This window comes from Tursiops truncatus, chromosome 9, assembly GCF_011762595.2.
Source record: "Tursiops truncatus isolate mTurTru1 chromosome 9, mTurTru1.mat.Y, whole genome shotgun sequence".
NCBI classification, from domain to species: domain Eukaryota; kingdom Metazoa; phylum Chordata; class Mammalia; order Artiodactyla; family Delphinidae; genus Tursiops; species Tursiops truncatus.
The window spans coordinates 105,069,200-105,096,237 of record NC_047042.1 but is presented as its reverse complement, the minus strand read 5'-3'; the positions used below and the strand labels follow the sequence as shown (position 1 = coordinate 105,096,237).

General features: G+C 51.5%; 1 protein-coding gene across 1 annotated transcript in view; it reads right to left on the bottom strand.

Annotated features, from left to right (window-relative positions):
- Window positions 1-3,558: 3,558 nt before the first annotated feature.
- The window catches only part of DYNC2I1 (dynein 2 intermediate chain 1), a 37,506-nt gene continuing 14,026 nt past the window's right edge, over window positions 3,559-27,038 (bottom strand). The window contains exons 10-26 of the mRNA XM_033863575.2: window positions 24,427-24,504; window positions 23,651-23,870; window positions 22,393-22,495; window positions 21,105-21,234; window positions 19,394-19,505; window positions 18,597-18,688; window positions 17,207-17,336; window positions 15,416-15,588; window positions 14,517-14,679; window positions 11,774-11,887; window positions 11,615-11,676; window positions 11,186-11,237; window positions 10,076-10,136; window positions 7,299-7,398; window positions 7,027-7,158; window positions 5,976-6,199; window positions 3,559-4,238 (exon numbers count right to left, since the gene is read on the bottom strand). Coding sequence (XP_033719466.1) covers window positions 4,064-4,238; window positions 5,976-6,199; window positions 7,027-7,158; window positions 7,299-7,398; window positions 10,076-10,136; window positions 11,186-11,237; window positions 11,615-11,676; window positions 11,774-11,887; window positions 14,517-14,679; window positions 15,416-15,588; window positions 17,207-17,336; window positions 18,597-18,688; window positions 19,394-19,505; window positions 21,105-21,234; window positions 22,393-22,495; window positions 23,651-23,870; window positions 24,427-24,504 — 2,121 coding nt within the window. The 3' untranslated portion in view covers window positions 3,559-4,063. The remainder of the gene's footprint in view (window positions 4,239-5,975; window positions 6,200-7,026; window positions 7,159-7,298; window positions 7,399-10,075; window positions 10,137-11,185; window positions 11,238-11,614; window positions 11,677-11,773; window positions 11,888-14,516; window positions 14,680-15,415; window positions 15,589-17,206; window positions 17,337-18,596; window positions 18,689-19,393; window positions 19,506-21,104; window positions 21,235-22,392; window positions 22,496-23,650; window positions 23,871-24,426; window positions 24,505-27,038) is intronic.

Genomic DNA, 27,038 nt, shown 5'->3' with positions numbered 1-27,038 from the left:
AACAAATTAAGGAATAAAAATCATATGATCATCTCAATAGATGCAGAAAAAGCTTTTGACAAAATTCAACACCCATTTATGATAAAAACTCTCTCCAGAAAATGGGCAGAGAGGGAACGTACCTCAACATAATAAAGGCCATATACAACAAACCCACAGCAAACATCATACTCAGTGTTGAAAAACTGAAAGCATTTCCACTAAGATCAGGAACAAGACAAGGATGTCCACTCTCACCACTCTTATTCAAAGTTCTGGAAGTTCTAGCCACAGAAATCAGAGAAGAAAAAGAAATAAAAGGAATGCAAATTGGAAAAAAAGAAGTAAAACTGTCACTGCAGATGACATGATACTATAAATAGAAAATCCTAAAGATGCCACCAGAAAACTACTAGAACTAATCAATAACTTTGTTAAGGTTGCAGGATACAAAATTAATGCACAGAAATCTCTTGAATTCCTATATACTAACAATGAGAAATCAGAAAGAGAAATCAAGGAAACAATCCCATTTACCATCACAAAAAAAACGAATAAAATACCTAGGAATAAACCTACCTAAGGAGGTAAAAGACTTGTACTTAGAAAACTATAAAACACTGATGACAGAAATCAAAGATGACATAAACAGATGGAGAAATATACCATGTTCTTGGATTGGAAGAATCAATATTGTGAAAATGACTATACTACCCAAAGCAATCTACAGATTCAGTGCAATCCCTATCAAACTATCAAACCAATGGCATTCTTCACAGAATTAGAACAAAAAAATCTTAAAATTTGTATGGAGACACAAAAGACCCTGAATAGCCAAAGCAATCTTGAGAAAGAAAAACAGAGCTGGAGGAATCAGGCAACCTGACTGCAAACTATACTACAAAGCTACAGTAATCAAGACATTATGGTATTGTCACAAAAACAGAAATATAGATCCATGGTACAGGATAGAAAGCCCAGAGATAAACCCATGCACATATGGTCACCTAATCTATGACAAAGGAGGCAAGAACATACAATGGAGCAAAAACAGACTCTTCAATAAGTGGTGCTGGGAAAGCTGAACAGCTACATGTAAAAGAATGAAATTAGAACACTACCTAACACCACACACAAAAATAAACTCCAAAAGGATTAAAGACCTAAATGCAAGTCCGGACACTATAAAACTCTTAGAGGAAATCATAGGAAAAACACTCTCTGACATAAACCACAGCAAGATCTTTTTTGACCCACCTCCTAGAGTAATGAAAATAAAAACAAAAATAAACAAATGGGACCTAATAAAACTTAAAAGCTTTTGCACAGCAAAGGAAACCATAAACAAGACGAAAAGACAACCCTCAGCATGGAAGAAAATATTTGCAAATGAAGCAAGGGACAAAGGATTAATCTCCAAAATATATAAACAGCTCATGAGCTCAATATCAAAAAAACAAACAACCCAATTAAAAAATGGGTGGAAGACCTAAATAGACATTTCACCAAAGAAGACATACAGATGGCCAAGAGGCACATGAAAAGATGCTCAACATCATTAATCATTAGAGAAATGCAAATCAAAACTACAATGAGGTATCACCTCACATCGGTCAGAACGGCCATCATCAAAAAATCTACAAACAATGAATGCTGGAGAGGGTGTGGAGAAAAGGAAACCCTTTCGCACTGTTGGTGGGAATGTAAATTGATACAGCCACTATGGAGAACAGTATGGAGGTTCCTTAAAAAACTAAAACTAGAACTACCATATGACCCAGCAATCCCACTACTGGGCATATACCCTGAGAAAACCATAATTCAAAAGGACACATGTACCCCAATCTTCATTTCAGCACTGTTTCCAATAGCCAGGACATGGAAACAACCTAAGTGTCCAACAATAGATAAATGGATAAAGAAGATGTGGTACATATATACAATGGAATATTACTCAGCCATAAAAAGGAATGAAATTGGGTCATTTGTAGAGACGTGGATGGACGTAGAGTCTGTCATACAGAGTGAAGTAAGCCAGAAAGAGAAAAACAAATACTGTATATTAATGCATATATGTGGAATCTAGAAAAATAGTACAGATGAACCTATTTGTGGGGCAGGATAGAGATGTAGACGTAGAGAATGGACATGTGGACACAGCGGGGTAAGGGGAGGGTGGGACGAATTGGGACATCAGGATTGACATATGTGCACTACCATGTGTAAAGTAGATGGCTAGTGGGAACCTGCTGTATAGCACAGGGAGCTCAGCTCGGTGCTCTGTGACGACCTACATGGGGGGGAAACGGGGGGAGGGAGGTGCAAGAGGGAGGGGATATAGGTATACATATAGCTGATTCACTTCATTGTACAGCCGAAACTAACACAACATTGTAAAGGAATTTTACTCCAATTAAAAAAAAAAAACCGGTAATATCCCATTTTATCATTTTAAGATGGTACCATCATATTTAAGAGAATTCTTCTATTCTAACCACTGTACATAAATTAAATATTCCCGATGGATTTAGAGGTTCCGGTCAGTTTGGCTCAGCCCAGTGGAGCTGGCCTTGCGGGAGGCTGCTGCTGACCCGGGCAGTGGAGCGGACTCCGGGGCTCCGGGGCGGGTCCCGTCTGGCGGTCCGCGCGACCAGGTCCCGGTCTCTGGGGGGAGAGGGGGGCGGGGAGCTGGATGCGGGGCTGGGGAGCGTCGCCTGCACGGGGCTCGCCCTCTCCGGCCTCTGCTTTGCACTGTTCACTTCCACCCGTTTCAGACTCTGTTGGTTCCCTGGGAATTGACACGACACGACACTCTCGTTTGCTGTTTCCCGGGACCGGTCGCGCGGAAGGAGCAAAGGCCTCGGCGGGCGGGTCCGCGTGTCCCGAGGACGGAGCCCAAACCTGGGTGGAGGAGACCCTGGACTGGACCCGCGAGAAACCCCCAGGGAGCCGCTGGGGTGGGGGGCTGCCGTGAGGGGCTCCCACGAAGGTCACCCACGGGAGGCACCCACTGGACACCGTCTAGGTGAGCGCCCGGACCCCCGACACCGCCCGACCCCTCTTCACCCCGCGGCGCTGGGTACGAGGCGTGCCGGGCGTCGAGCTCCAGTGGCGCAGGAGGCGAGCGCAGGGGGCCCGCATGGACCCCACGGTGGGCCGTGAAGGCCCGACGCCTCCGTGCCCGCAGGTCGCGTCGCCCGGGTCCCGGTCCTTGGCGGGATCTGGGCAGCGCCGCAGTTCTGAGGTGTAGGCAGGGCGCAGCAGCCTAAGAGGACGATGGGAAGTTTAGGGATTCATGAGAAAGTCGGTGAACAGCGCTGGGTGCTGGCCTGCTGAGGGTGCCCCAGGCCCTAGCAGCCTGACTGTTCTCTGCCTGGTCCCAGTTCTGGGGTGAAACCGTCCCATCGCTGGCAAAGCAGCAGCCACATGTGGCCCAGAGAGAACAAACCTGCCCCCGGCACTGAATGCTCACCTGTCACTGTGTCAGTGACACTGGGTGTAGGCAAAGGCCGTCACCCCAGAATTCTCCTGCCCTTAAATCCCTATAACTGTACAATTAAGAGAATTTATATATTTGCATCATCTTTAGACAAAACTGATTTTTAATAATAAAGCATAGTACAAATGTATCTGAACAGACATCCCAACATTACCAGCAGAAGTCCAACAAAGTATTAAAGAAACACAGGTGGGAGGTCATTTCAGCAGAGTCAGTCCTTTAATTTAAACCTGTGAATATGTCATTTTACGTATGACTAAGAAAACTGTTCATTAAATACATTTTTATTTGGATTGTTTAAAAATCTAGTAATAAATGTTACAATATTTTAAAGCTGCTCTGAAAATCAGTAGAAATATTCTTGGAAAAGAGCATCCTACCTGGCTCTCTGTTGCCTTTGAAGTTCAGTATACACTAAAATGTCTGGTGTTTCCATTCAAAAGTAGTAATTTATTTATGGCATATTGAAGTGACATTCTTGAAAAATGAACTCTGGACAGACACATGCCTTCTATCTACACGAATGTACACCCATCAGCTGTAACATCGGGGTCACCACACGGCTTCCTCGCGGCGTCCCACGACCTACAGGGCTTCCCGCAGCAGCAGCCGCAGCCTCTGCAGCTCGTCGCCCAGCGGGGCCACCCACTCCCGCCGCAAGTACTGGACGTCCACGTCGCCTGAGGCTCTGGCCAGCACCAGGGCCAGGAAGCCACTGCGGGTCTTCTCTGCTTCACCCACGACAGTCATGGCCACCAGCCTGAAATCGAGAAGCACACGCCGCGTGATCCCGAGTCTCCGGATTACCCACCTTCCCAGGGGGGAGCAGGAAGAGGAGAAACGCTGGAAACACAGGGGGGAGGAGCTCCTTGGCATCAGCCTGGGGATGACTTTGGATCTGGCTCCAAAAGCAAAGGCAACAGAAGCAAACAGGTGGGACTACGAAGCAGCTTCTGCACAGCAAAAGAAACCAGAAACAAAATGAAAGGGCAACCCACAGAATGGAAGAAAGTATTTGCCAATCATACATCTGTTAGGGGGTTAATAACCAAAACATAAAGATCTCATACAACTCAATAGCCAAAAAACCAAGCAATCCAATTACAAAATGGGCAGAAGATCTAAATAGAAATTTTTCCAAAGAAGACACACAGATGGCCAACAGACGAGTGAAAAGATGCTCAACATCATTAATCACCAGGGAAATGCAAATCAAAACCACAATGAGCTATCACCTCACACCTGTCAGAATGGTCATCATCAAAAAGATAAGAAATAACAAATGCTGGAGAGGGTGTGGAGAAAAGGGAGCCCTCCTGCACTGCTGGTGGGAATGTAAATTGGTGCAGACACAGTGGAGAACAGTGTGGAGGTCTCTCAAGAATTAAAAATAGAGCCAACATACAATCCAGCAATTCCACTCCTGGGTATTTATCCAAAGAAAATGAAGCCACTATCTCGAAGAGATATCTGCACTCCCATGTCCAGTGCAGCATTATTCACAAAAGCCAAGACAATCCAGCAATTCCACTCCTGGGTATTTATCCAAAGAAAATGAAGCCACTATCTCAAAGAGATATCTGCACTCCCATGTCCAGTGCAGCATTATTCAGAAGAGCCAAGACATAGAAACAACCTAAGTGTCCATCAAGGGATGAATGGATAAAGAATATGTTTTGTGTATATATATAAATATATATGTGTGTGTGTATGTGTATATATATATATATATATATATATATCTCCATATACATGTGGAATATTTTTCAGCCATAAAAAAGGAAATCCATTTGTGACAACATGGATGGACCTTGAGGGCATTATGCTAAGTGAAATAAGTTAGACAGAGAAGGACAAACACCATGTGATCTCACTTCTGTGTGAAACCCCACCTCCACCCTGCACACATACACACACAAAACAGGCTCACGGAGAACAGCCTGGTGGTTGCCAAAGGAAGGGGGTGGGGCATGGCCCAAACGGGCAAAGGGGTACAAGCTTCCAGTTACAAAATGAACAAGCCATGGGACGCAGTGTACACATGGCAACTATGGTTAATAACACTGTATTGCATATTTGAAAGTTGATGAGAGTAAATATTAAAAGTTCTCATCACAAGATAAAACTTCTGGAACTATGTAAGGTGACAGACGTATCATAAGACAATATATACAAACTTCACATCATTATGTTCTGCGCCTGAAACCAATATGTTTTACATCAATTATACCTCAATATAAATAAATAAACGATAGATAATATAATTCTTTGATCCTTAAGACTATTTTGGACTAAATATGAAACAAACACACTTTAAAGTGGTTTTTTAAGATCTTACTCAAATATATAAATATAAAACTAATATTTAAATTTAAATATAAATAACCATACTTTAAAGTGTGGTGGCCTTATACATAAATCAAGTAAGAAAGACCATCAGTGATGCTTCTGCAAAAAAACACCTAGGAGGGCTCATCCTGAGTTTCATCAGACTTACCTGTCTGGATAGACGGGCTGTTTGGCGACAGGACCCAAATCGCTCTCTAGGAGGTCCCAAATATACACACAAGATGTGTCGTCCTGGACCAGGAACACAGCCGGTCTCGTCGAGGACCACTGCAGGCCAATGACGGCGCGGCCGTGGGTGCTCTCGTCCCACTGCAGGAGCGCGTGCTCGGCCGTCAGCTGGTGCAGCCTGATGCTCCCGTCAGAACAGCCGGCCTGGGGGAGGCGGGGAAACCTTATCACAGTTCTTTTCTCTTTTTTACTCAAGCTCAGTAGCCAAGGAAAATTTTCAGGACATCAGCTTTTTTTGTTGTACAGCAAAAATATTTGGTTTATATTTTGTTTTCCAAACATAAAATCGTAACATTAAATCTTGTCCTCACAAATCACGAAGGTGAGCGTTTGGAGATTCTGATACACTTTGTACCCCCTGCCCCTCCCCAAAAGGGCTAATAATCGGCGAGTTCAGTGAACATACAAATAGGTGTTTATTTTTATCAAAGCTGAATATTGCTGATTGAAGCATAGGACATTAAGATTGGCAAGACGGACATCTTTTTTCAAAAAATCACGTACGTTTGCACATATAATATGGCTTTACATTCCTTTTGGATTGAAATTTCCATAAAACAAAACTCAGCTGGCCTAGTTAAAGACTAAATTTTTAGCCTAGGAAAAGGAAACAATTCCTTTTTACTCAATATATTTAATTCTTCACATATTTAATCTTTCAAAAAAAGCAGAGGCAAGATACAGCAATCACGAAAGCTCCTAAAGTAAATGAACCGATTTATGCATAACAAGGCCAGGTGCCCACTGCCGGGAGGGTGGAGGGGACCCTGGGCCAGCCGGGGACTAGGGTGTGCGTGCGACGCCGGGTGGGTGGTGAGTAGATGGAGACCAGAGGAGATCTCGATGTCGTGTCCTGTACACAAGCACTTCTGACTGCCCAGGTCTTGGGACTTCAGGGGACCAGACCCGAGCGCTGTGGATCCCAGCAGACGCTGCGAAAGAATCGGTGCTTAAAAAACAGGCGTTCTTACCAGGAATATCGGTTCTCCAAACGGTGAAAAGTCAATCACGTTCACCTTCACTGGCCTCATGCCCTGCTGCTGGGGCCTGAACAACCTGGGAGACACTCTCATGTCTTGTCTGGTGCCATGGCTGATGAGGCCCTGAAGGGAGAGTAAGGGGGGAACCAGGCGGGGTAAAGCTCGTATTCTTGAAACAATTTAATCAACATTCTGATTAAAGCAAACAGTAAGTTTATTTCCAACAAAAATACTTAGGGAATGAAATCTAGACCGTTACTCACCGTGTCTGTGCCAACAACAAAGCGATTAGAGTCTGAAGGCAGAAATTTAACGCTCAGTGTCTGCGTGGAGCCCCAAAACTCATGACCTTTATGGGAAAGGCTGGAAAACAGCAAAGAGGAACAGAGGGGCAGTCTTGAAACTGTCAGTGCCATCTGCCACTGGACGCGCTTCTAGTTCCTTTTCCCTTCGGTTACCGTATGCTCTGCACAGTTCCTTCAGCCCGTCCTCTTGCTCTTTCTTCTACTGTCTAAGCCACTCTTTCATTCGCAGACTTAAATTTCAGAGACACCAGTTCCATTTCTAGAAATGTCTTTCTGATCGCACAATGAGAGACATACCCTGGTGGGTGTCCCTCACATGGCAGCGTCGTGACCCTCCCCATGAGCCTGGCCATGGACATGCCCCCCACAGGCAGCTGTCCCAGTGCTGACAGCCCCCAGGCACTAGTCTGCCCCACGCTCGCTCCTCAGCTGCGGACCCCTGACCGCACCCCGACTCGGCTTCTGGGATTCTCCCGCTGGAGAGGCAGTGCGTCCCAGGGTCCCAGGCAGCGGTCAGCTGCAGCTCGCTGCCCAGCAGGCCTGACACATCCCTGGTCCCCACGGGAGCCAGCTCCCAGCCCCACCACCGCCCAAAAGCCTGCAGGCTGACTTGAAGCTCCACCCTTATTCTGGCACTTTCTCCCTTTTTTAAAAGACTGTATTTAGTGTGCTGTTGGCTTTCTACCTTGCACAGTGTTTGTACTGTAACAACCAGGGCCCAGGGCTGCTCCTGCCACGCTGCCCCAGTCCCGGGTCGGGGATCTGGCCCCTCAGTCTCTCCCCTCTCTTCTTACCTCCAGCCGAGACCCCCGCCTCGGGGCCCGCTGCCCTGGTCACCTCCACGCTGGGCCGACCAGGTCCCGCCCGTCCCGCCCTTCCCACCCCCAGGCCCCCTCCTCCCCCCTGGTCCTCAGCTGCACGGTGCCCCTCAGCTGAGCTGGACACCTGGGCGAGAGGCAAGCTCTCCCCGGTTCCTGGAGCCAGCCGGCCACCAGGTGTGCTCAATCCCACCCTTGACTGAGCCCAGCCCTCCGTCCCCACGAGTGCCGCCTGGTTCAGGCTCTCATCTCGGATCTCCAACCACCCCCACAGCAGCTCCTGAAGCTCTCCCCGAGTCCCCTCCTCTGTTCCAAGCTTACACTGCTGCCAAGTTCATGGTTCTAAACTGCAAACAAGACACACCCCTCCTTATGTAGAGTTCCGAGAAGAGTCCCCGTCACCCTCGAGAGAACTGTCTGAACCCTCGGCGCAGCGGACCCTCCTGAGGGTCAGGCCACCGACTCTACCCTTCTCCAGACAGCAAACCTACTGGCAGGTCTGAAACCGTCGGCGTCTTCATGCCTCTGGGCTCCCTCTGCCCGGGGCAGGCTCCCTGACTCTCATCTCAGCCCCCGTCCCATGGCCGTCCCTCCTCCGAGCCCCCACTCAGCATGGCTCCCCCCAGCACCTCACGCGTGTGCTGAGCCACGGGGATGAGGAGACGTGCCACCAGGCCACTCTCAGGGGAGGCCTTGCTGCCCCAGGGGCCAGGGGCACTTCACCCAAGGTCCCCCTCCTCCCCGGAATGCCCGTGTTCGGGGCCGAGGGAGGGAGGCTCAGGCCTGGCAGGGGGGCTCTGGAGAGCAGCTCCTGCTGAGCCCCCGGGCCAGGCAGCTGCCGGGGGGCCTGCCTCTCAGCCCAGCCCCCTCGCCGCCACCCCTGCCGGACACCGACCCCAAGGCTGCAGTGGCTACTGGACACTTGTCGGCACTTAAGGGCCCTCCCTGAGGGAAGAGGCACCACGAGGCGGCCGGTAGAACACACGCCACTCGGCAAGTGTGCGGACACGGTCTGGACAGATGTTTGTTACACCCGGACCTGGGGGGGCAGTGCCACACGTTTAGCGGGGAAGACCCAACATCAGCGACAGGTGACACTTTCCTTTAAAGAGCGCATGGTTACGCACAGGAGAAACTTATAGTTAAAAGATGAATGCAATGCATGGTATGAAGTGATGCGGCCATAATGGAGATGAGGATGGTCTCACAGAAATTCAGTGGGCCGTCGGGGGCCACCCGTGGTGGGGTCTGCAGTGTGCTAGATGGGTTTTTTCAGGTAACTCACTCCTTGTCGTAATTACACTGAAATCAACGGCAGGTGATTTACAATCATGAAGCATGTATGAATTCACTGATACAACCCAGAGGTGTTCTGTCTGATGAGGAAAAGTCAGGCTAATATCAAAGCGTTTTCCAGGGTAAATCACAGGCTGATAGCTAGGCCCTGACTGCGGTGAAAAGATGAGAAAAGACATCTTCGGGAAATAAATTAACATGAAATATATAAATACCACAGACAATATTCATACATCTAAGATTTTTACATCATATTAAGTTATTTGAGTAAAAACAGAAACCGAATTTCTGAATAAAACTTTCATACCAATGCTTCCAGTTCCTGAAACTTGTCTATTTAACTTCAGGGTTGTATTAAAACTGGATGAAAAAGAGTCAAATCGTACCAATTCATAAGATAGAAAATATTTTAATCAAAGAAAAATGTTAGCTCTATACCTGGCAATTGCATTTATTACTTTGATTCATTAATAATAAACTAAGTAGCAAATAAACTATTTAGCAAAAATACAGTGGGGGAAGTTAGGGTTCTTCAGTGCCAGCCTGGCCATGCCTTACCACCTAACACTATTTCCCCCTGTGGGAAACGGCTTTGTGAGCAGGGATGCGGCACAGACCTACCTGTCGCTCAGCTGGATCGCGGCACTGTGCACCAACTTTATCCTCCCTCCAGGTAGTAAACCTACAAACAGAGAAACCAGAAATAAATGCACCTCGTAAGACAAGTTAACCAAAATCCAATTACATTTGCCTGGGATTATTTTTCATTGCTTAAATATCTGTGTTAGGAAATAATATAAAAATGCAGATTGATGAAGAGTGTTCTGTCCCTCACGCAGGGGAGGTTCCTGCAATTGCCTTAGGATATGAATTAAGAATTTGCATTTCAGGGCCTTAGGGGAAGAGCGTTGGTGGAATCAATACCAAAAAGCCTTTACATTTTTAGATTTGATTTAAAAAGGGAAGTACACTTAAGCAAGAAAAGAAAAAAAATCAATATTTAACAAACTGCCAATTCCCCACAGAAACGCTCTTCCCGCGCTGCTTTCAGCTCGCCATGCAGGTGGGGAGGCCCCCTCCGGCCCCCCTAGCCCCGTCCGCCCCGCCCGGTGTCCCACACCCACGGCAGCCCCTGCTCACAGGGAGCAGAGCGGATGCTGCACGAAGACGAGGCTGAGAAGAGAGGCCCCTCAGGACGGTTTCCACCGCATCCTTTCTCCAGGAGAGGGGGGTCCACAGCACCGGCCCCTCCTCATTTCAAGAAGTCAGAGTGACTCTGCTCCTATTTTCTGGCTGGCTCCACGGGGGTGCCCCCGGCCCAAACAAGGTGAAGGGGCCGGTCATTAAATAAGCGGCTGGAGCTGCTGAGGAAGTGCAGGCGGGCGGCCCCTCGGTGCCCCAGCCCAGGGCATCGGGACAGCAAACTGCCGGCCGCAGAGCCCCCCCACCCCCGGTGGCTCCAGTCTCAGAGGTCTTGGGGGTCACACACACCCAGGCCTTAGACACCGAGTCTCGGGGACGCCCTCAGGGAGCACAGAGCAGATGACACACACGGGCCTCCCGTGACAAGGGCATCAGGGGCCTGGTCAACAGCCGACAGGTTATAAAATACACAACTTAATCTTCATTTTCCATGCAGCTAATCACTGATTCTTCAAAGCGGTTATCGGTATCTTTAATCTTTATTGATTTTAGCAACCGTTGATTAAACTGTTTTTATTTAATAGTTACCTAAGTCACTTACTGCACCTGCAGTATCTGCTTTTGCTAATTCAACCACCACCTGAAATAGAACACTGAAGATGAGTATCAGCACGTGTAATAATCGTGAAACAGTCTAAGCAAAGCGAGCTCTGATTAAGGCACTAAAAATTTAATTGCTCCAGAAAAAAGACTAGCGTTTAAAAGTTATAAATTCCCTTCTTCGACCTGTTCCTCTACACTCTGTGACCGGTCAATGCCCTGTGCATCCTCCGGCCCTGACACTGCTCCCCTTTCACTCCCACAGGCATTCCCAGCAAGCCCGTCTCGTCCTGGTTTCCCTGCCGTAGCTGACTGCATGGTCGCCCCTGCTCCGCACACATCTCCCCCTGCCACCCCGACCACAGAGCACCGACCACCACGCAAACCCTGGAGTGAGCGCTCGCACGTCCGACTCACCCACACGTTGAGAACCCCACTCTCGTCCAAGGAAGCGACGTGGAAGGACAGGCCTGCTGGCTCTAGTGAAGACAGAACCGGGGAAGGACCGGCTCATAACCAGGAAACCACATCTCACAACTTGAGCTCAGGATTTTATGGAAGTGAAGGGTCACATACCTTCTTGAGTAGAAAACGGTGAAAGCACACAGCTCTGTCTTTTGCAGACAGACCCTGCGATGGGTTCTATTGCCTGGAGGGGACTGCGGTGGTTTACAGACGTCAGGACACCATCTGGGGATGAAAAGCACAGGCACCACATGCACGTAGTGAGTCGTGGAATACAGTTAACATTGTGCAGGGACAGGCACATCTTCCCAAAGCACAAGGCCACGCGGACCACAGTGAAAGGACACGTGCCATGGCTCTCAGCATCACCGAGGAGCAGAGGCCGCAGACCTCGTCACACTGTGAGAGGCGGGCCCTGTGTCTGCACGACGGCAGGTACAAGGATGGACAGAGCGGGTTGGGGGCTCTCCACGGCAAGAGGGAGTCGCAGAGACAGAGCAGAAGCTGGGGCCTCCCCGGCTGCGGGGGAACGGGGGTCTCACAGCCAGAGCAGCACAGGGAACGGGGAGTAGGGAGACTCGGGAGCTGCAGGCTCACCACCCCCACCAAGAGCAGCACCTTTAAAGAAACGACACCTCACGGTCCAATGGAACAGAGCTCCTCTGACCTGGCATATCCACCTACAAAATGTCCAGGAGTAGAAAAGAACAGACAAACTCCACACAAAGCTACCGAAGGAACTCGAGAGAAAATGCAAATGAAAGCATTTCAACCCAAGAAAATTCCCCCTCCAAAAAACAAGCATGAAACAGAAGACCAGAATCCAACACTCCAAACTACATCACACCTCTTCAAAAATACATTTGGAAATGTATTTACAGCACGTAAACAAACAAAAACACCTGGAATCAGAAACCCAGAACAAAAATGGATTAAAAAACATCAAGAAAGAAAATGAGAGTTGGGGCTGAACTCAGGAAAGAAACTGAAGAAAAAGACAAAACGGTCTCAGGAATGAAGAATAAGTGACAGGGTTTCAGATTCAATGAACTTGAGGGAGGCCAGCTGAGGAAGGGGTGTCCTCTGGACCTGAGGTTACTGAAACTTCGCAGGTTTTAATGACAATGTTTAGATGGCAAAAGAAAACGAAGGCAGCATGTTAATGGAGTAATTAGGTTTAAAAACTTAAGAGTTTTAGTGTTTTGAACACGGTGGTGAATTCAAAGTTTAATTAGTAATATCAGCAGCAGTTAGAAAACACACATTCTTAAAAGATATCTTTTCTAACAGCATCAAACCCATAAGGTACCTATAAACTCATACATTCTCAATAGTGGCAATTTCACCCCCAAAGCGGCAAAAATTGGTTGTTGGGAGACAAAAGAAACCTTGCCCTTCTATGTATAAAACACAGATGTACTCAGAGAACGTATAGAGATACGCAGTATATGTGTGGCGCTCCAGGCAGGGGCGATCAGGCTCCTTGGCGAAGAGGAGGCACACCCAACACGCCTGACACAGGACTGCGTCCAGAGCATACAAGGCCTCGGAACAACGCAACAGTAAGAAGCAACAAATCAATTAATGCGTGAAAGACCTAAACACACCCCACTGAAGACAGACGGCAAATAAGCACCTGGAGACGCTCCGCATCCCACGTCCTCAGGGAAACACAAAACAAAACCTCGAGACACACTCGCACCCACCAGAAGGGCAGGAAGTCTGCCGGCCCCACGGGTGAGGACGTTCAGCCCGTGGCGCCTGGGGTGCAGGCTCCAGTCCTGACCGCCAGCCACGGGAATTAACCAGGAGCCCGCCCACCAGCCGGCGCAAAAACCCACGTGGTGCCCAGCAGAGGACCCTGCCCAGAGAAGGAGGGGTGACGTTCTGAGCCCCGCACAGCCGTGACTGCAGGCACATCTCCCGAAGGGACGGAGGCCAGGCTTGAAGGTCTGGGCGCTGCAGGGTCCCATCATTTGCCTTCTGAGAAGGTAAAACTACAGAGAAAAAGCTGAGCCTGGGAACCATGAAGACGGGGAGACGCAGAGCCAGCTGTGTGTTGGGCGGGGGGGTGGGGGTGTCCCTGGGCAGGAACAGGGAGAAGGACGCTGAGAGACGGTCAGGTCTGAGTGCAGGCCCTGCCCCGAGGTCACTGTGCTCGTGGACGAGCCTCCCACCCCTGAGCACTGGCAGGTGGGCAGAGACGGGTGCTGAACAGGTCACGTCCACAAAGCACTGAGAGAAAACCCCGGAACACAAGTGCCTACGCAGGGGCGGGCAGGGTGGGGTGGTGGTCGTGCTTGTCCTTGCTTGTGGTTGTGGTTGTGGTTGTGATTGGCTGTGGCTGGAATTGTAATTGTGGTTGTGGTTGTGGTTGTGGTTGTGATTGGCTGTGGCTGGAATTGTAATTGTGGTTGTGGTTGTGGTTGTGGTTGTGATTGGCTGTGGCAGCAGCCGCATTGGCATGAAGTATTCACAGGAGTCTGACTAGGGGTCCTGGCAGCTCCAGTGGTTCTGGTTCCTTTTGACTCCTGAGAGGCCACTACTTCTCTCCTTCAGCCTCCAGTGGGGCTGTCTGAGCCACAGGAGCGCACACACCAACGCACTTCAGACTGATTTAAAACCGGGCGTCATCTCACTGAGGACCTGAAGTCCCCAGAGCTAACAGGACAGAGCGCTCCCATCACCACTGCCGCTGCCCGAGTAGCTGCCGGAAGGAGGCTGTTTCTCCTGTTTATCACAGGTCTCTTTTGCTCTTAGGTCAGAGCCGTCCTCTGGATGACCTGCATGAACGATGCAAAGGGATCTCACGGCTGCTCCGGAAGACCCTGGGCTGGCGGGCAGTGTCACTGACCGGTGGAAAAGGTTGCGGTCCTGAACGTCCAGAAGCACCCGCTCAGCTTCACGTAACGATGGATCCTGGCATCTTCCCTCAGATCCCACACGACCACTGAGCCGTGCACGGTCCCAGCAAACAGCAAGAAGGCTTTAAAGGGGCTAAAGCAGCAGCACGTGACCTAGAAGGATGCACAGAAAGCCGGAGCTGACACGTGGAGGCACCGGTGCCCGTGGACCTTCCACCTGGAAGCCGAGCGCGTCTGCCTGTCGTCTCCCCGGGTGACGGGAGGGATGGCGGCTGCGGGGCGTGGCCACGGTGCCTCCATCCAGCCCCATCAGGTGGCCCAGAAGGGCTGATCCCTCTTCTGCCATTTCATTTTCATCCTGCATCACAGTAAGTTGTTGTTTTCAAGCCCCCAAAACTGATACCCATAAAGGTTATCCTTCTCCACAGCTCTGGAGGAAATCGACGACTCTGAGGTCAAGGACCACATGACTAGAAACACACGCGTAAAAGGGCAACTCTTCCACTGTACCCGCGTGGTCGTCACACCACAGCCCCACTAACCAGGGGCAGGAAACACACGAGGCCAAGGACCTGGAAAACCTCAGGCACATTAAGAAAGCTCTACGAGATCCGGACCAACTGGAGCAAGCCGGGAAGCACACTTCTGGGATCCCAGCGGCGCCAGAGCCCATGTGTCCATTAAGTCACAGGCACGACAGTGCTGAACGCCAGGGACTGAGAGGCTGCGGTAACCTGGCCCCTCCGTCCAGCTGGTCCTGCCAACTAGGAGTTTCTGCACCTCGTCACCCTGCACACAGCTGGGGCGGCAGGGACAGAAAGCAGTGGCCTTGGAAGCCCTCCTGGTGCCTGCCCTCTGCTAGTAACACCACGGCTCTCCCGGGCTGTACCTTCGACTCGCATATCAGGACCTTCTGGGGCCCCGACGGCTGCCAGATGTCCCACACGCAGAGCACGTATCTGCCATCCAGCAGGGGCGTGAAGGCTTTCCCAGGTCGCCCGTGCACGGACACCACCATCTGCCTCTGAACCTGAGAGGCATGCAGGTAGGATACTCTCCGGTCTGAGGATAAGACAAGAAAAACGTTTCTGCATTTAGTGATCTGCCAGAATCCACGTTAAACTAACACACCTCAGATTATTCAGATACATTTCAGCTTAATGAAGAAATAAACATGGTCTTTCAAAGATGCCCGCACCTGAAATCGGGGTTTTTACAAATGGCCAAGCTCGACTTGAAAACGTCCAAGTTGGCCTCGTTTGCTAGAAGCCACCCTCCTCCACACCCGGCACAAAGCGGCCTGGGACTCCGCTGTCCATCAGCTACTCCCACGGGCCCGCAGGAGCACAGGTGACCTGGGTGGGGCGTCACAGCTGCCCCAACAGTGCCTTCTCCCCCAGCAACGGGACCCTGCCTGACACCCATCTTCCTCCTGATATCTGTCCCTCAGACACACTGTCTGTTCCCCTTGTTCGGTCCACTTACAGAGGCAGGATTTCTGTCTGTCTGTCCACTGTGGCCTGGGACACTGCAGACACTCTTGAGTATCTGTGGCACCCAGAGAAGAATGAGGGGGCCACCAGCGCCGCGCGTTTCCTGGCGATGGTGGCATCGAGCGGACTCTGTGAGGGTCCCGGGTCACTCCCTCGGAGCTCAGCTCCAGGTAACGTGAACCAGGCCCAGGTCAAGGACACCTGCCGTCCCAACCTCCTCTCCCGTTACCTCAAAACTCACTTTACTAAAACAAAACACAAGAAAAACCTCCACTCTGCCCACACTCGGAACTAAGGGGCAAGTTCCGGACAACACCCGTGCATCCTCTGTCTCTAACTAAGGGCTCTGGAACAAGCACACCCGGCCCCCAGCCCCGGATCTGTGAAGCTGCCATCGCTCATCAGCTCCTGGAGGAAAGGACTGCTTTAATTCCTGTTTCTTGGGCTGCAGGGGGAGGTGGTGGTGTGGACAGCTGTATTTTGAATGCTATAGATGCAATGATTTATTGTTTTTCTAATAGGATAACTCTTACCTTTTAAAAACAAAAATACCCTCAAACAACATGAGTTTTTTAAATTAACAATGCCATTTGTGTTAATCGTCAGTGCAGAGGCAGGGATACGAATCTAGATCTCTACAGCAGGCAGGATAGAGGAACTTCTAGAACAAGCGGCACCAATGCACCGGGTCACGCAGGCCCAGAAGCACCCGGCACAGCTGACTGTGGGGCCCCTGCACTCCTTGCCCTTCTCCACGCAGACCAGGACCATGGTTGCCACCCAAGCCCTCACCAGACACTTGTTTTAAAAGCAAGGAGGCGACCCACTTAAGCAATTTACACTTGGTCACGCACACGCAGTTTGTTTCGTTTATGACCACATGCGGTTACACTCCATGTGTGACGACACGGGCTTCACTTTGGTGGATTTTATGCTCTGTAACCATGGATCAACTTAAATCTAAGTCAACGCTGGGCTAAGTTAACCACACGACTCCCACCTGGACGCTCCCTCATGCCGCTCCCACCGTTCCTCTACCCGTGAGTGCCCGTCATTCCTGTAACACACGCGCTCGAGTCTGCAGAAGCTGGACCTCCGCTCCCTGTTCAATAATCCCCCTGCTAACACAGGGTGTAACAGTAAGGGTCACTGCCTCAACGTCAATGTTGACTTTGAGGACCGCTTACTTTGAAGGAACGGCAAGCTGGTATTCAGCTGCGCGGAGCTATCGCTGAAGCGCAGGAGGCAGTCCTGCGCCCGGGGTGTCCAGGTCGGCTCCGACGCCACCCGGTCCTCTTCAAGCAGAACCGCAATCACCTTCCAAAGACACATGAGCAGTCCTTCTTCAACACTCTCAAATGGACTCATCTTACAAGATAAAACAAAGCACTACCTAATCTTACCTGTTTCTTAAAATAACTGCCTAAGTCCAAGATATCGTATAAACGGACAGAATGAAATTATTTTGTCCTTTCCACACAATAATAGAAACTACCAGGTAAAGTTCCATTAACATAAACTCCAGAGCCATTATTTAACATTGGATGTTATTTTTCATAGTAAACCTTTTGCTAAAATAACGGGAGTGGGGAAAGGGACCCTCCAGCTTTTCTAGAAGAAATAGGGGCATGGAAATGCCACCTACAGCACCACATCCTGCTCACCGGGCTGCGGTAAGGACCCAGTGTGACAGCAAATCGCCGTCACTGCCCTCATGGGTCGTGGGTCACGCTCAGGACGACGATGGGGAAGAAAAAGGTGAGGTGGACTCGGGAGAGGTGCCCACTGAGAACAGACGGGACAGGGCGGGAGGCCCAGCAGCGAGACCAAGGTCTCCGACCCCGGCCGCCCCTGCTTCCTGCTCCAGCCCACCTTTCCTCCACGTCACCGGCACCCGAGCGTGTGAACTCTCACTGAGAGCAGCTGACGTCACGTGCAAGCGTGTGAAAGCACGGTCGTATCTCGTAAAGCACAGACGCTCCGCAACGCAGCTCGGAGACCAGCCCCAGGCGTCCAGCACAGGGCTAAGGACAGGCTCATTCTGAATCTACATGTCAGGTTCATGTGTATTATACTTATCGGTGCTTTACACTTGAATTCTGAGCTGATGTGGAAACAATACGAGACAACTGAAGAAACGCAAACGCCGACCTTGCACTTGATGTACTGAGAAACATTACGGACCCTGATCCTCTTCCTCCAGGGGCTCAAACAGAAACACCCACGCAGGACCAGGATGGTGACCGTGGTTTGCTTTGACATAATTGAGGGGTGGGTGGCGGGGCTCAAGAGGTGAAGGGCTGCAAGCTGGGACCTCTGAAGCACGCAGCGGCCACCTGCCGCCCCTCGACCTTTGTATGGACTTTGAAGATTTCCATAACCAGTTTTTAAAGTCATGAGTTTACTAGTTGCAAATACCCTAGATGTGTGCTCACCTTGCTGACTTTGTATGTCTGTTTTTTAGCCTATATTCATTTTAAAATGCAAGCAACCAACGTTACAGTACAGAATCCAAACATACAGACAGTGCCTGCAGCCACAGAAGCTGCTGGGGTCCCTGCCCAGGGCACAGCGCACCTGGCAAGCGGCCCGGAGGAAGCTGCACAGGCGGGGCGTGTTGACCTTCGGGACGACGGCGGCGGCATCAGGGGGGCCGCTCCGCTCACTCCCTGAAAAAACAGCGCACATGAAACCAGCCAGCGCGACTCTCACAGTCACGGTCGCACATGTCAAAGGGCGTACGAGCGAACCAGGAGCCCTGGAGGGGAAGCCAGGGGGTTCCAGCTCATCCTCTAGATCGCCTCCTGATTTCTCAGAAGTCTGCAAACAGAATCCTACCCAAAGCACCAGTTTATCACGGATGTGTTACGTTTAGGTGTGTTATTTTCTTAGGGTGAGGCTTCCCTGAGGAAAGGGAGTAACAGAGGTAATTCCTCAGAAGGAACAATCCACCACCAGTAAAGCAATATTTAGCACGTAAATAACCGAGGAGAGCCCAAGGTGAGCAGAACTCTGCATATTCCAGGGGCTTCCATCTGTCTTGATATGACATACCTGGAAAATGTACTTAAAGATGAAACTTCTCTGAGAATGAGAACAGACTACCCCAAATTAAGAGCAGAGAGTGTTCTAGAAGCCCATCTGCAAAGTGCTGGTTTGGCGCGTGGGCTCTTTCCTTTCCGTTTAGGAACAAGTGTTGTGAACCCTGATCAGGGCCCAGCCCAGGCCTCCAGCTCCGCGCAGGTGCTAAGGGTGGTGTCTGGAAGAGCTCTGGTGTTTCCACAGCCACGTGGTGATAGCCACACTCGAGACGGAGGAAAGAACAAGAAAGGGAGTGAACACAACTCCCAGGGTCGAGAGCAGAGGTTGGTTACCCCCAGACACGGCCGCGCCTTCCCCTGGGTGCTGGGTCCACACTTCCTGAGTCTCAACTTCTTCAGTCTGGACATTCCTGTCCACGTTATCTTCGTTATACTGAACGTAGGCCTGAAAAACAAAGCTGGGCTGAATTAGCCTTGGCTCTCAACCTCAGAGCCATTTCTCATTGCTGAAAACAACTAACAATTTTTAAGTTAATGACGACAGTCTTCTAGTCTATCAAAAGTAAGCATATGGCATGAATAACAATCATGCAAAGACTGGTTGTGTCTTAAACATTTGATAAATAGGGGCCTAAATTTCAAAAGCGTTTTCAAAAAGTCACAACAAACAATTCAGCTCTGGCTTGAAAAGATGATGACCTAGTCCACCAACACCCTATTCTCTTAGAACACAGCAGCTTTGCAAAAGCAGACACAAATTTATTTATTTCAAAAATGTACATGCTTCAGCAAAGACAGTTTTGATACTAATAGCTTTAAGATGAGGAAAACAAGCAAAAGAAGTTAGAGAGTCTGCTCAAGGTCAGAGTGAGTCAGCTGCAAAGCCAGGGTTAATCAGTCAGCTTCTTAAATTTCCTCCTGTGATCTTCTCCCCAGTGAAAGATTACTGACTGATATATCCAAGAGCATGTTGATAGGTGCACTGTGGGGACAGAAGAAAAATGTCCCAGGAGATCCCTGACTCCAAGACTTCACCACCTTGGGAGGTGGACTGTCACACAGTCAACAACTGGAAGTACTACAGGGAAAGACAGGGCTGTGTGGGTCGTACTGTAGCAACCCTGGAGCCAGAGGACACAGCATAAGTCATCGGGAAGGGGTCACCTAGTTACCTAGAGGGCAGGACAAGGACAGAGAGCAACAGGCAGGTAGATGGCAGGAGAGGCTGCGTGGCCTAAGCCAGGTGATGGAGAAAAACAGGTAGATGACAAAGGGACCTGGCAAGAAGGATCCACAGGCAGGTGACGGGGGGCCTGGGAAGGTAAGGGGGATCCACAGGCAGGTGACAGGGAGCCTGGGAAGGTAAGGGGGATCCACAGGCAGGTGATGGGGAGCCTGGGAAGGTAAGGGGGATCCACAGGCAGGTGACGGGGGGCCTGGGAAGGTAAGGGGGATCCACAGGCAGGTGACGGAGGGCCTGGGAAGGTAAGGGGGATCCACAGGCAGGTGACGGGGGGCCTGGGAAGGTAAGGGGGATCCACAGGCAGGTGACGGGGGGCCTGGGAAGGTAAGGGGGATCCACAGGCAGGTGACGGGGGGCCTGGCACAGGAAGACCTTGAGAGGAGGGTGAGGAGAATGGACCAGGCAGGAGGGATACTGAGGTGAGCCCAGTGTCTTGGGATTTGGGAGGCACTCGGTCGCTGATCTTGGAGTCCCTACATGCAGGAACATACGTGCAGGCCTCGGAGGCAGTGCAGGACGCTACAGCCCCACAGGAACCCAAGCAAGTGATCCGAGGTGACTTCCCAGTGACCTTCAGTAACCCCCCTACTTGGGGCTGTCCTCAGGGCTTGGGAGCGATCCACATCCGTGCCCAGGAGCCTCCAGGGCGCCGAGCACGCTGGCACAACCTCCAGGTGACGAGCGCATGACGTCTGCGTCCCTCACAACCACTCCCAGGTCTAACGTCCGGAACAGGACACAGCGCCACACAAACTCCTGCCACGCACTGTACTCGCGCTTGGTAGCTAACCTTGTACTCACCTGCTTGGTGTTTCTTTTCCCGAAGTTTCTGATGTACATGTCGTACTCGTTCACCGGTGGGAGGTCCAGGAGGGAGAAGGTGAAGGAGAAGTCCAGGTCGATAAGCCGGAGCAGCTTTGTGCTGCGTGTCCTGGAAACGAGATGACGTGACAACCACGTGCAGAGGGAAGAATGGGCCGGGGGAGGGAGCCTCAGGAGGAGCTGGCGGCTCTGGCCAAGGGGCTCGTGAAGGTCTGTCTGGTGGGAGCCTGAGATACTGACAGTCACTAAGGTGGGAACTCACGCGTGTACAGCGAGGCCCCGGGGCTGAGACCCCCGCCTGTGCCATCGGCGCCCTCAGGCCCCCATCCCACCTGCCCGCCACCCACCCCGCTCTGAGGGACTGAGCCCTGGCCACTCCCGAGGGACGCGTCCAGCCAGGCGAGCCCCTGTCCACCCTCACCCCCGCCTTCATCTGATAAGACACTGGAAGAGCCGTGCTGCTGCAGAGGTTGGCGGCCGTGAGACCTGGGGGCGGGAGAGCCCGCTCCGCCACTGTGTCTCCCTGGCCGATCCCACTCTCTCTAAACCTATTGCATCCATCCCAGATCTGGGTGGACGCTTACATCTGCTCCCAGACTGTACTGGGTTTAGTACAGCGGACCACAGGCTGAGATTCTGTTCTCCACTTTCATGAATCTAGGAATTCTGCAAATTTCTGAGTTCACAGTCGTGTGACTCTGACGCCTGGCGGCCCTGGCTGTTCAAAGCTCACATCCACCTCCACCAGAGGCTAACCCGGGGCCTGCGCTTCATCGTCTACACAACTGGCCTGCGGCACCCACGGAGGACATCAACACAGGAGGCACAGCGCCCGGGCCAGCGTGGGGCTCTTCACCCACGAGTCCCCAGCTTCCTCACGCGAGAAACAGAGCGCTGGCCCTGAGTGACGCCAACCACAGGGCAGGAGGGGGCAGCACCACAGGCGCAGGCTGGGCCAGGCCGACTCTCTGCTCGGGGTTCCGGCCACCAGCCTCGCAGGCCCCTGACTGTGACGCTGCCGCAGCCGTGACGTGGGGGCTCCCAGGGCCCCCCGGAACTAACACCAATGCTAGGGCCGAGCTTGTCTACAGTACTGCACACCCGCACCAGGACACAACATCTGGACACAGGGAAACGGAGCACAAATGAAATCACGTGCCTGAACGCCAGCAGTGAAAACAAAACAAGAGCTAATTTTTAAGGGTACGTTGAAGAAAAGTGTATTAAAACTCCCTAATTCCTTCTGCAAAGTTCCCAACACACCTACTTTTGCTTAAGGGCCTGAGTCCGACTCTTCTGGCGGCGTGAGGCTGTCGCAAAGTCCAGGAAAATCCCACAAGCAGGGGTTTCGGAGGGGGAAACGTCTGCAGCTGCACACACACAAAAAGCGTTTTCGTGACACTGAAACATTTCTTCAAGCAAAAGAAATCAAGAGTAAACCAGCCAGAAGCATGCAAACCAATTACGTTCAGTAAGGTCTTTACACATAACTAGTGTTAAACATCTTCTACGAGCATTTAAGAACCACTCCAGCTACCGTCATCTACAACTTGCAGCAACAAAGCAAAACTTCCTACGCATGTGCCAATCACACTACGTTTAGAACTATTTAAGAATACACATACAAGGCAGTCCTCCACTCCCGCCCCACTCTCCCCCTCCCCCTCCCCAAGTGTGTCCTCTGGTAAGGGAGCTGAGACGTGAACGCACAAAACCACTGAAGAACAGAGACAGATGCAGCTTAATGCTGCATCAGCCACTCACTGTGGCAGAGAGAAAACAGGCAGACGCGGGCAGGGGTTCGTCAGGTCACAGGGTGCGGAGGTCGTTGGCCTGGTGGCCCACCATCAACTGCTGAAAGCTCCCGCCAGGACGGACAGGTCGGGCCCTCGCCCTCCCACGCACACAGCCCCCTCTGCCTCTACCCTCCAAGGACGTCTACGCTCCCCGTGCAGACCGACCCCGTCTGCCTACACATTTACTCCAGGTGTATCGCACTCTGTCTTCTCACTCCTCTTGGATACGTGTTTGAACTCCTGCAAAGAGCGTGCCCTCCCCTGCCGTCTCACAGCTTGATCAGACCGGCCAGGCACAGCCGGATCCGAGCCAGGGCACCGGCCTGGAGGCCGCGAGCAGGTTGCTGACGGAGCGCCTCCTGTTTCTCATCCCTCAGAACACCTGGCACTCAGGACCGTCAGGAGCGTTCATGAAAAGAACTCTCCTACCCTTACAAGTAGCCCTATCATACCCAGATGTCAAGAACTTCTGAGCGAAATACATTTCCAATCTCCTAAAGAAAATCTCCGGGCGAGGGCAGCTCCCTGGGGAACAGACCCTGTGCCGCCACGCTGCCCCTCTGACACGCCCGGGCCTCCAGAAAAACAGCAGCCTGTGCAGCTGACGGACGACACAGCGCAGGGAAGGAGCAGGGCTGCGCCCAGGCCCCCCGCGCTGAGCACCTGCCGGGCGCCGTCACGGGGGCGGAAGGGCTGGGAGCGACACGGGACCAGCATGCACTCACGTACCCGGCCCCGGCACCCTGCCACGCTCCGTCCGGCCTTGCTTCTCAAACAGCTTCGAGGACAGCTCGCCGACCCGTTCATTTTCTGCATGGATGGCTTTCTGAATTTCCTGTATCTCCCTCCTTCTGGCCAGAGGAAGCTCTTCCGCTGTCTCTTCTGATTCAGGCTCATGTGCAACATCGTCATCGTCCCCGTCACAGACCTCAAAGTCATCCTCGTAGCCCTGCAAACGTAGCAGACACGCACACAGGACAAAACGCACAGCTTACAGCCTGAAACAGACGTGGTCCTCAGTGTGGCTCAGGGCGACTTCTACAGCTCACAGATTTCCACATCATTGCATCACAAATCTGTATGAACTGCTGCGTTTGTTTTTCTGCATCTGTATAAACTCTACAGAACCACGTACACTGAGAGCTCTGAATGAACAATAACGTGCAAACGCCTTTGTGCTGAGAATGGGAGTGTATGTGCATGTAAACGTGTGCTACATGTATACTCCATGTAGACGTACACATATATATGCATACACACGTGCACATACACGTACACATTTGATTGCAGTGCACCAACAATAGCTTAAATAGAAAAACCACTTAATTACATCATATTGGTCAGCAATGGTAGACATATAGCAAACTTTTTATAGGTGCCAGACCTAAATCAAACAGCTAAGGAGTATTGAGAGCAACAGAAAGAAAAAAAAAAAAAACTATTAAGTTACTGATTTTAGAACAAATTATCTTTAAGCTGAGAAAATTTAAAATTTTTATACCTACTTCAAAATCATCTTCAAAACTGGCTGCATATTCATCAGCTCCAGCATTTTCTAAGCCAATGTCTTCCTTTTCAATTTCCTAGAGGTAGAAATCAAACATATAATTAAAATATTCAATCATAAGTTGACTCTTGCAAATCGGTTGGGAAAATACATGTTTTCTCAGATTCACTTGATGTTGCTAATTTTAAAATTCAAATATCTATAAAATGAACATAACCTAATTACAACTCTTAAAGAAATACCCTAACTTATAAGTACAGCCAGAAAGAGAAAACAGTGAACAATCATATTCTTTTTGGGGAACCTCTATAATTCTGGTGGCTAAAGAAAAAAGGTGTGGTACTTCCCTGGTGGCGCAGTGGTTAAGAATCCGCCTGCCAGTGCAAGGGACGCGGGTTCGAACCCTGGTCTGGGAAGACCCCACATGCCGTGGAGCGACTAAGCCCACGCGCCACAGCTACTGAGCCTGTGCTCTAGAGCCCGTGGGCCACAACTACTGAAGCCCGTGTGCCACAACTACTGCAGCCCGTGCACCTAGAGCCCGTGCTCCACAAAAAGAGAAGCCACCGCAATGAGAAGCCCACACACCACAACGAAGAGTAGCCTCCGCTCGCCACAACTAGAGAAAGCCCACGCGCAGCAACGAAGACACAACGCAGCCAAAAAAAAAACAATGGAACAAAATTTTAAAAAACAAAGAAGAGAGAAGGTATTATACAAATAACCCACAGACTGGCATTCAGCACTGCCTTCCCCACTGTGCCTCTCACCCATGATCACAGCCCAGCATCTGCAGGTAAGAACAGACACACTGACACATGTGCTCAAGCACACGCCAGCCAGGCCCCGCGTGGCCACCACAGCTCCAGTGACCGGGACCAGCCCACAGCCCTGCCCCACGAGCAGGCACATGGGCTGCTCTGCCCCTGGCCCGGCCATCACTGGCCACCGCCAGCCTCCATTTCTCCCCTGAAGTCTGAGTAAGTCCTGCAGTGGACGTGTGCTCAGTCGTGCTCTGCAGGTTTGGGGAGCTGCACATGTCACCCTCAGGCCGACCCGGTCTGGGTCTGAGGGATGAGGAAGAGGGTGCTGGGAAGATGGAGCAGAAGGACGTTCCAGGTCTCCAGGGCAGGAGGTGGCAGAAACGAAATACAGGTTCAGGCAACTCACACTTTCCCCCAAGGCTGTTCCTTCTCTTGTCCACCTCCGCTCCCCCTCACCCGATTTACTGGTGACATGGTACCTCCACCGCGCACAAGCCTACACACCAGGAGCCCGGCGGGACCCCGCTCTCCCCGCCCACCGGCCGGCCCTCCGCCCCAACCCTGCCACCCCCCAGCCTAGCCCCTACCGTCCCTGCCGTGTCCCCTCTCGTGCCCTCGGAGTTCAGAGACAACCTTCTGAGCAGGAAATCTGATCACACCACAGCTGCTTCATACCCACACAGCTCCCCAGCACCCGTGGTGGACGCCCCAAGCACCACAAATTCAATCACCGAAGGGGCTTCCGTCTCCATCCTGGAGGAAGAAACAAAACATTCCTGGCGCCTGCAGGCAGGACAGACGTGGGGAGGTGAGACCCACCCGCAGGCCTGCTGCAGAGGTGGGCACTGCTGATCTGCCCAGGGGCAAGGAGACGACTCGCAGGCTTTCGGGTTTCACACAGGATAGATGTTGGGGATGGAGGGCAGAGGGTGAGCCTGCGGAGTGTGGACCGTCCAGGAGGGGCCGACAAGCTTGGAGCTCAGGAAGGGGGCGGGAAGGGCTTCATCTTCTCTCCAGAACCTAGTGCCCTGCTGTGTGGTGACCAATGCCAGGAAGTCAGTGATCGGAGCCACAGAGAAGCCAGCTGAGCCTCAAAGTGGACATTCGGTTCTGAGCCCGGGGATAAGGACGTGCCCCGCAGGCCCAGAGGACCAAAAAGCTGCCCCACGAGCAGGTGCTTTGAGCACATCGTCATACAAAGTCACCGTACGTTATGGTGCGTGACATGCCACGTGTACGGTACCAATAAACAGGACCCTGCTGATTGAGAAGAGAAACTAAGACAAACGTCATGCAGGAGTTTTAAGCAAAACTCACAGCATCGCTAGCTCGCTGCGTGCCGACAACGCATCACTCGGCAAGCACCCAGGGCCTCACGGTGCCCAGGGCGCCCGTCAGGGGCAGACAGGAGGACGGTGCCAAGGAAGTGTTCCTCCACCTCCCACGGGGGCCCCAAGCACACAGCCTTCTGCTTCACTCCCCAGGTCTGGAGAGAGTGCCTTGGCGTCACCAATGGCCTCTTACAGGAGGAGGGCCGTTTCCTTTGCCTCTGCTTTGGCTTTTGTTTTTGAAAATTATCTGCTACGTGGAATATGTCTCACTGACGATGGCCAGAACTGTCTCTGTGATGCCTCTGTTCAGTTTCTTCCATTCTCCCCAGACCTGCTTTCAACGCAGAGCAACAACGAGAAGGCTGAGGACGCATCCAGCCCACGCTCCTCAGGAAGCCGCACACCCGAGGGCAGCGCGGGGCAAGCACGCACCTCCCCCTCCGTCCTAACGTCCTGCTGCCTAAAAGGAGGAGGGTCTCACCCCCAGGAAACACACCGCGAGAGCCGGGACACGA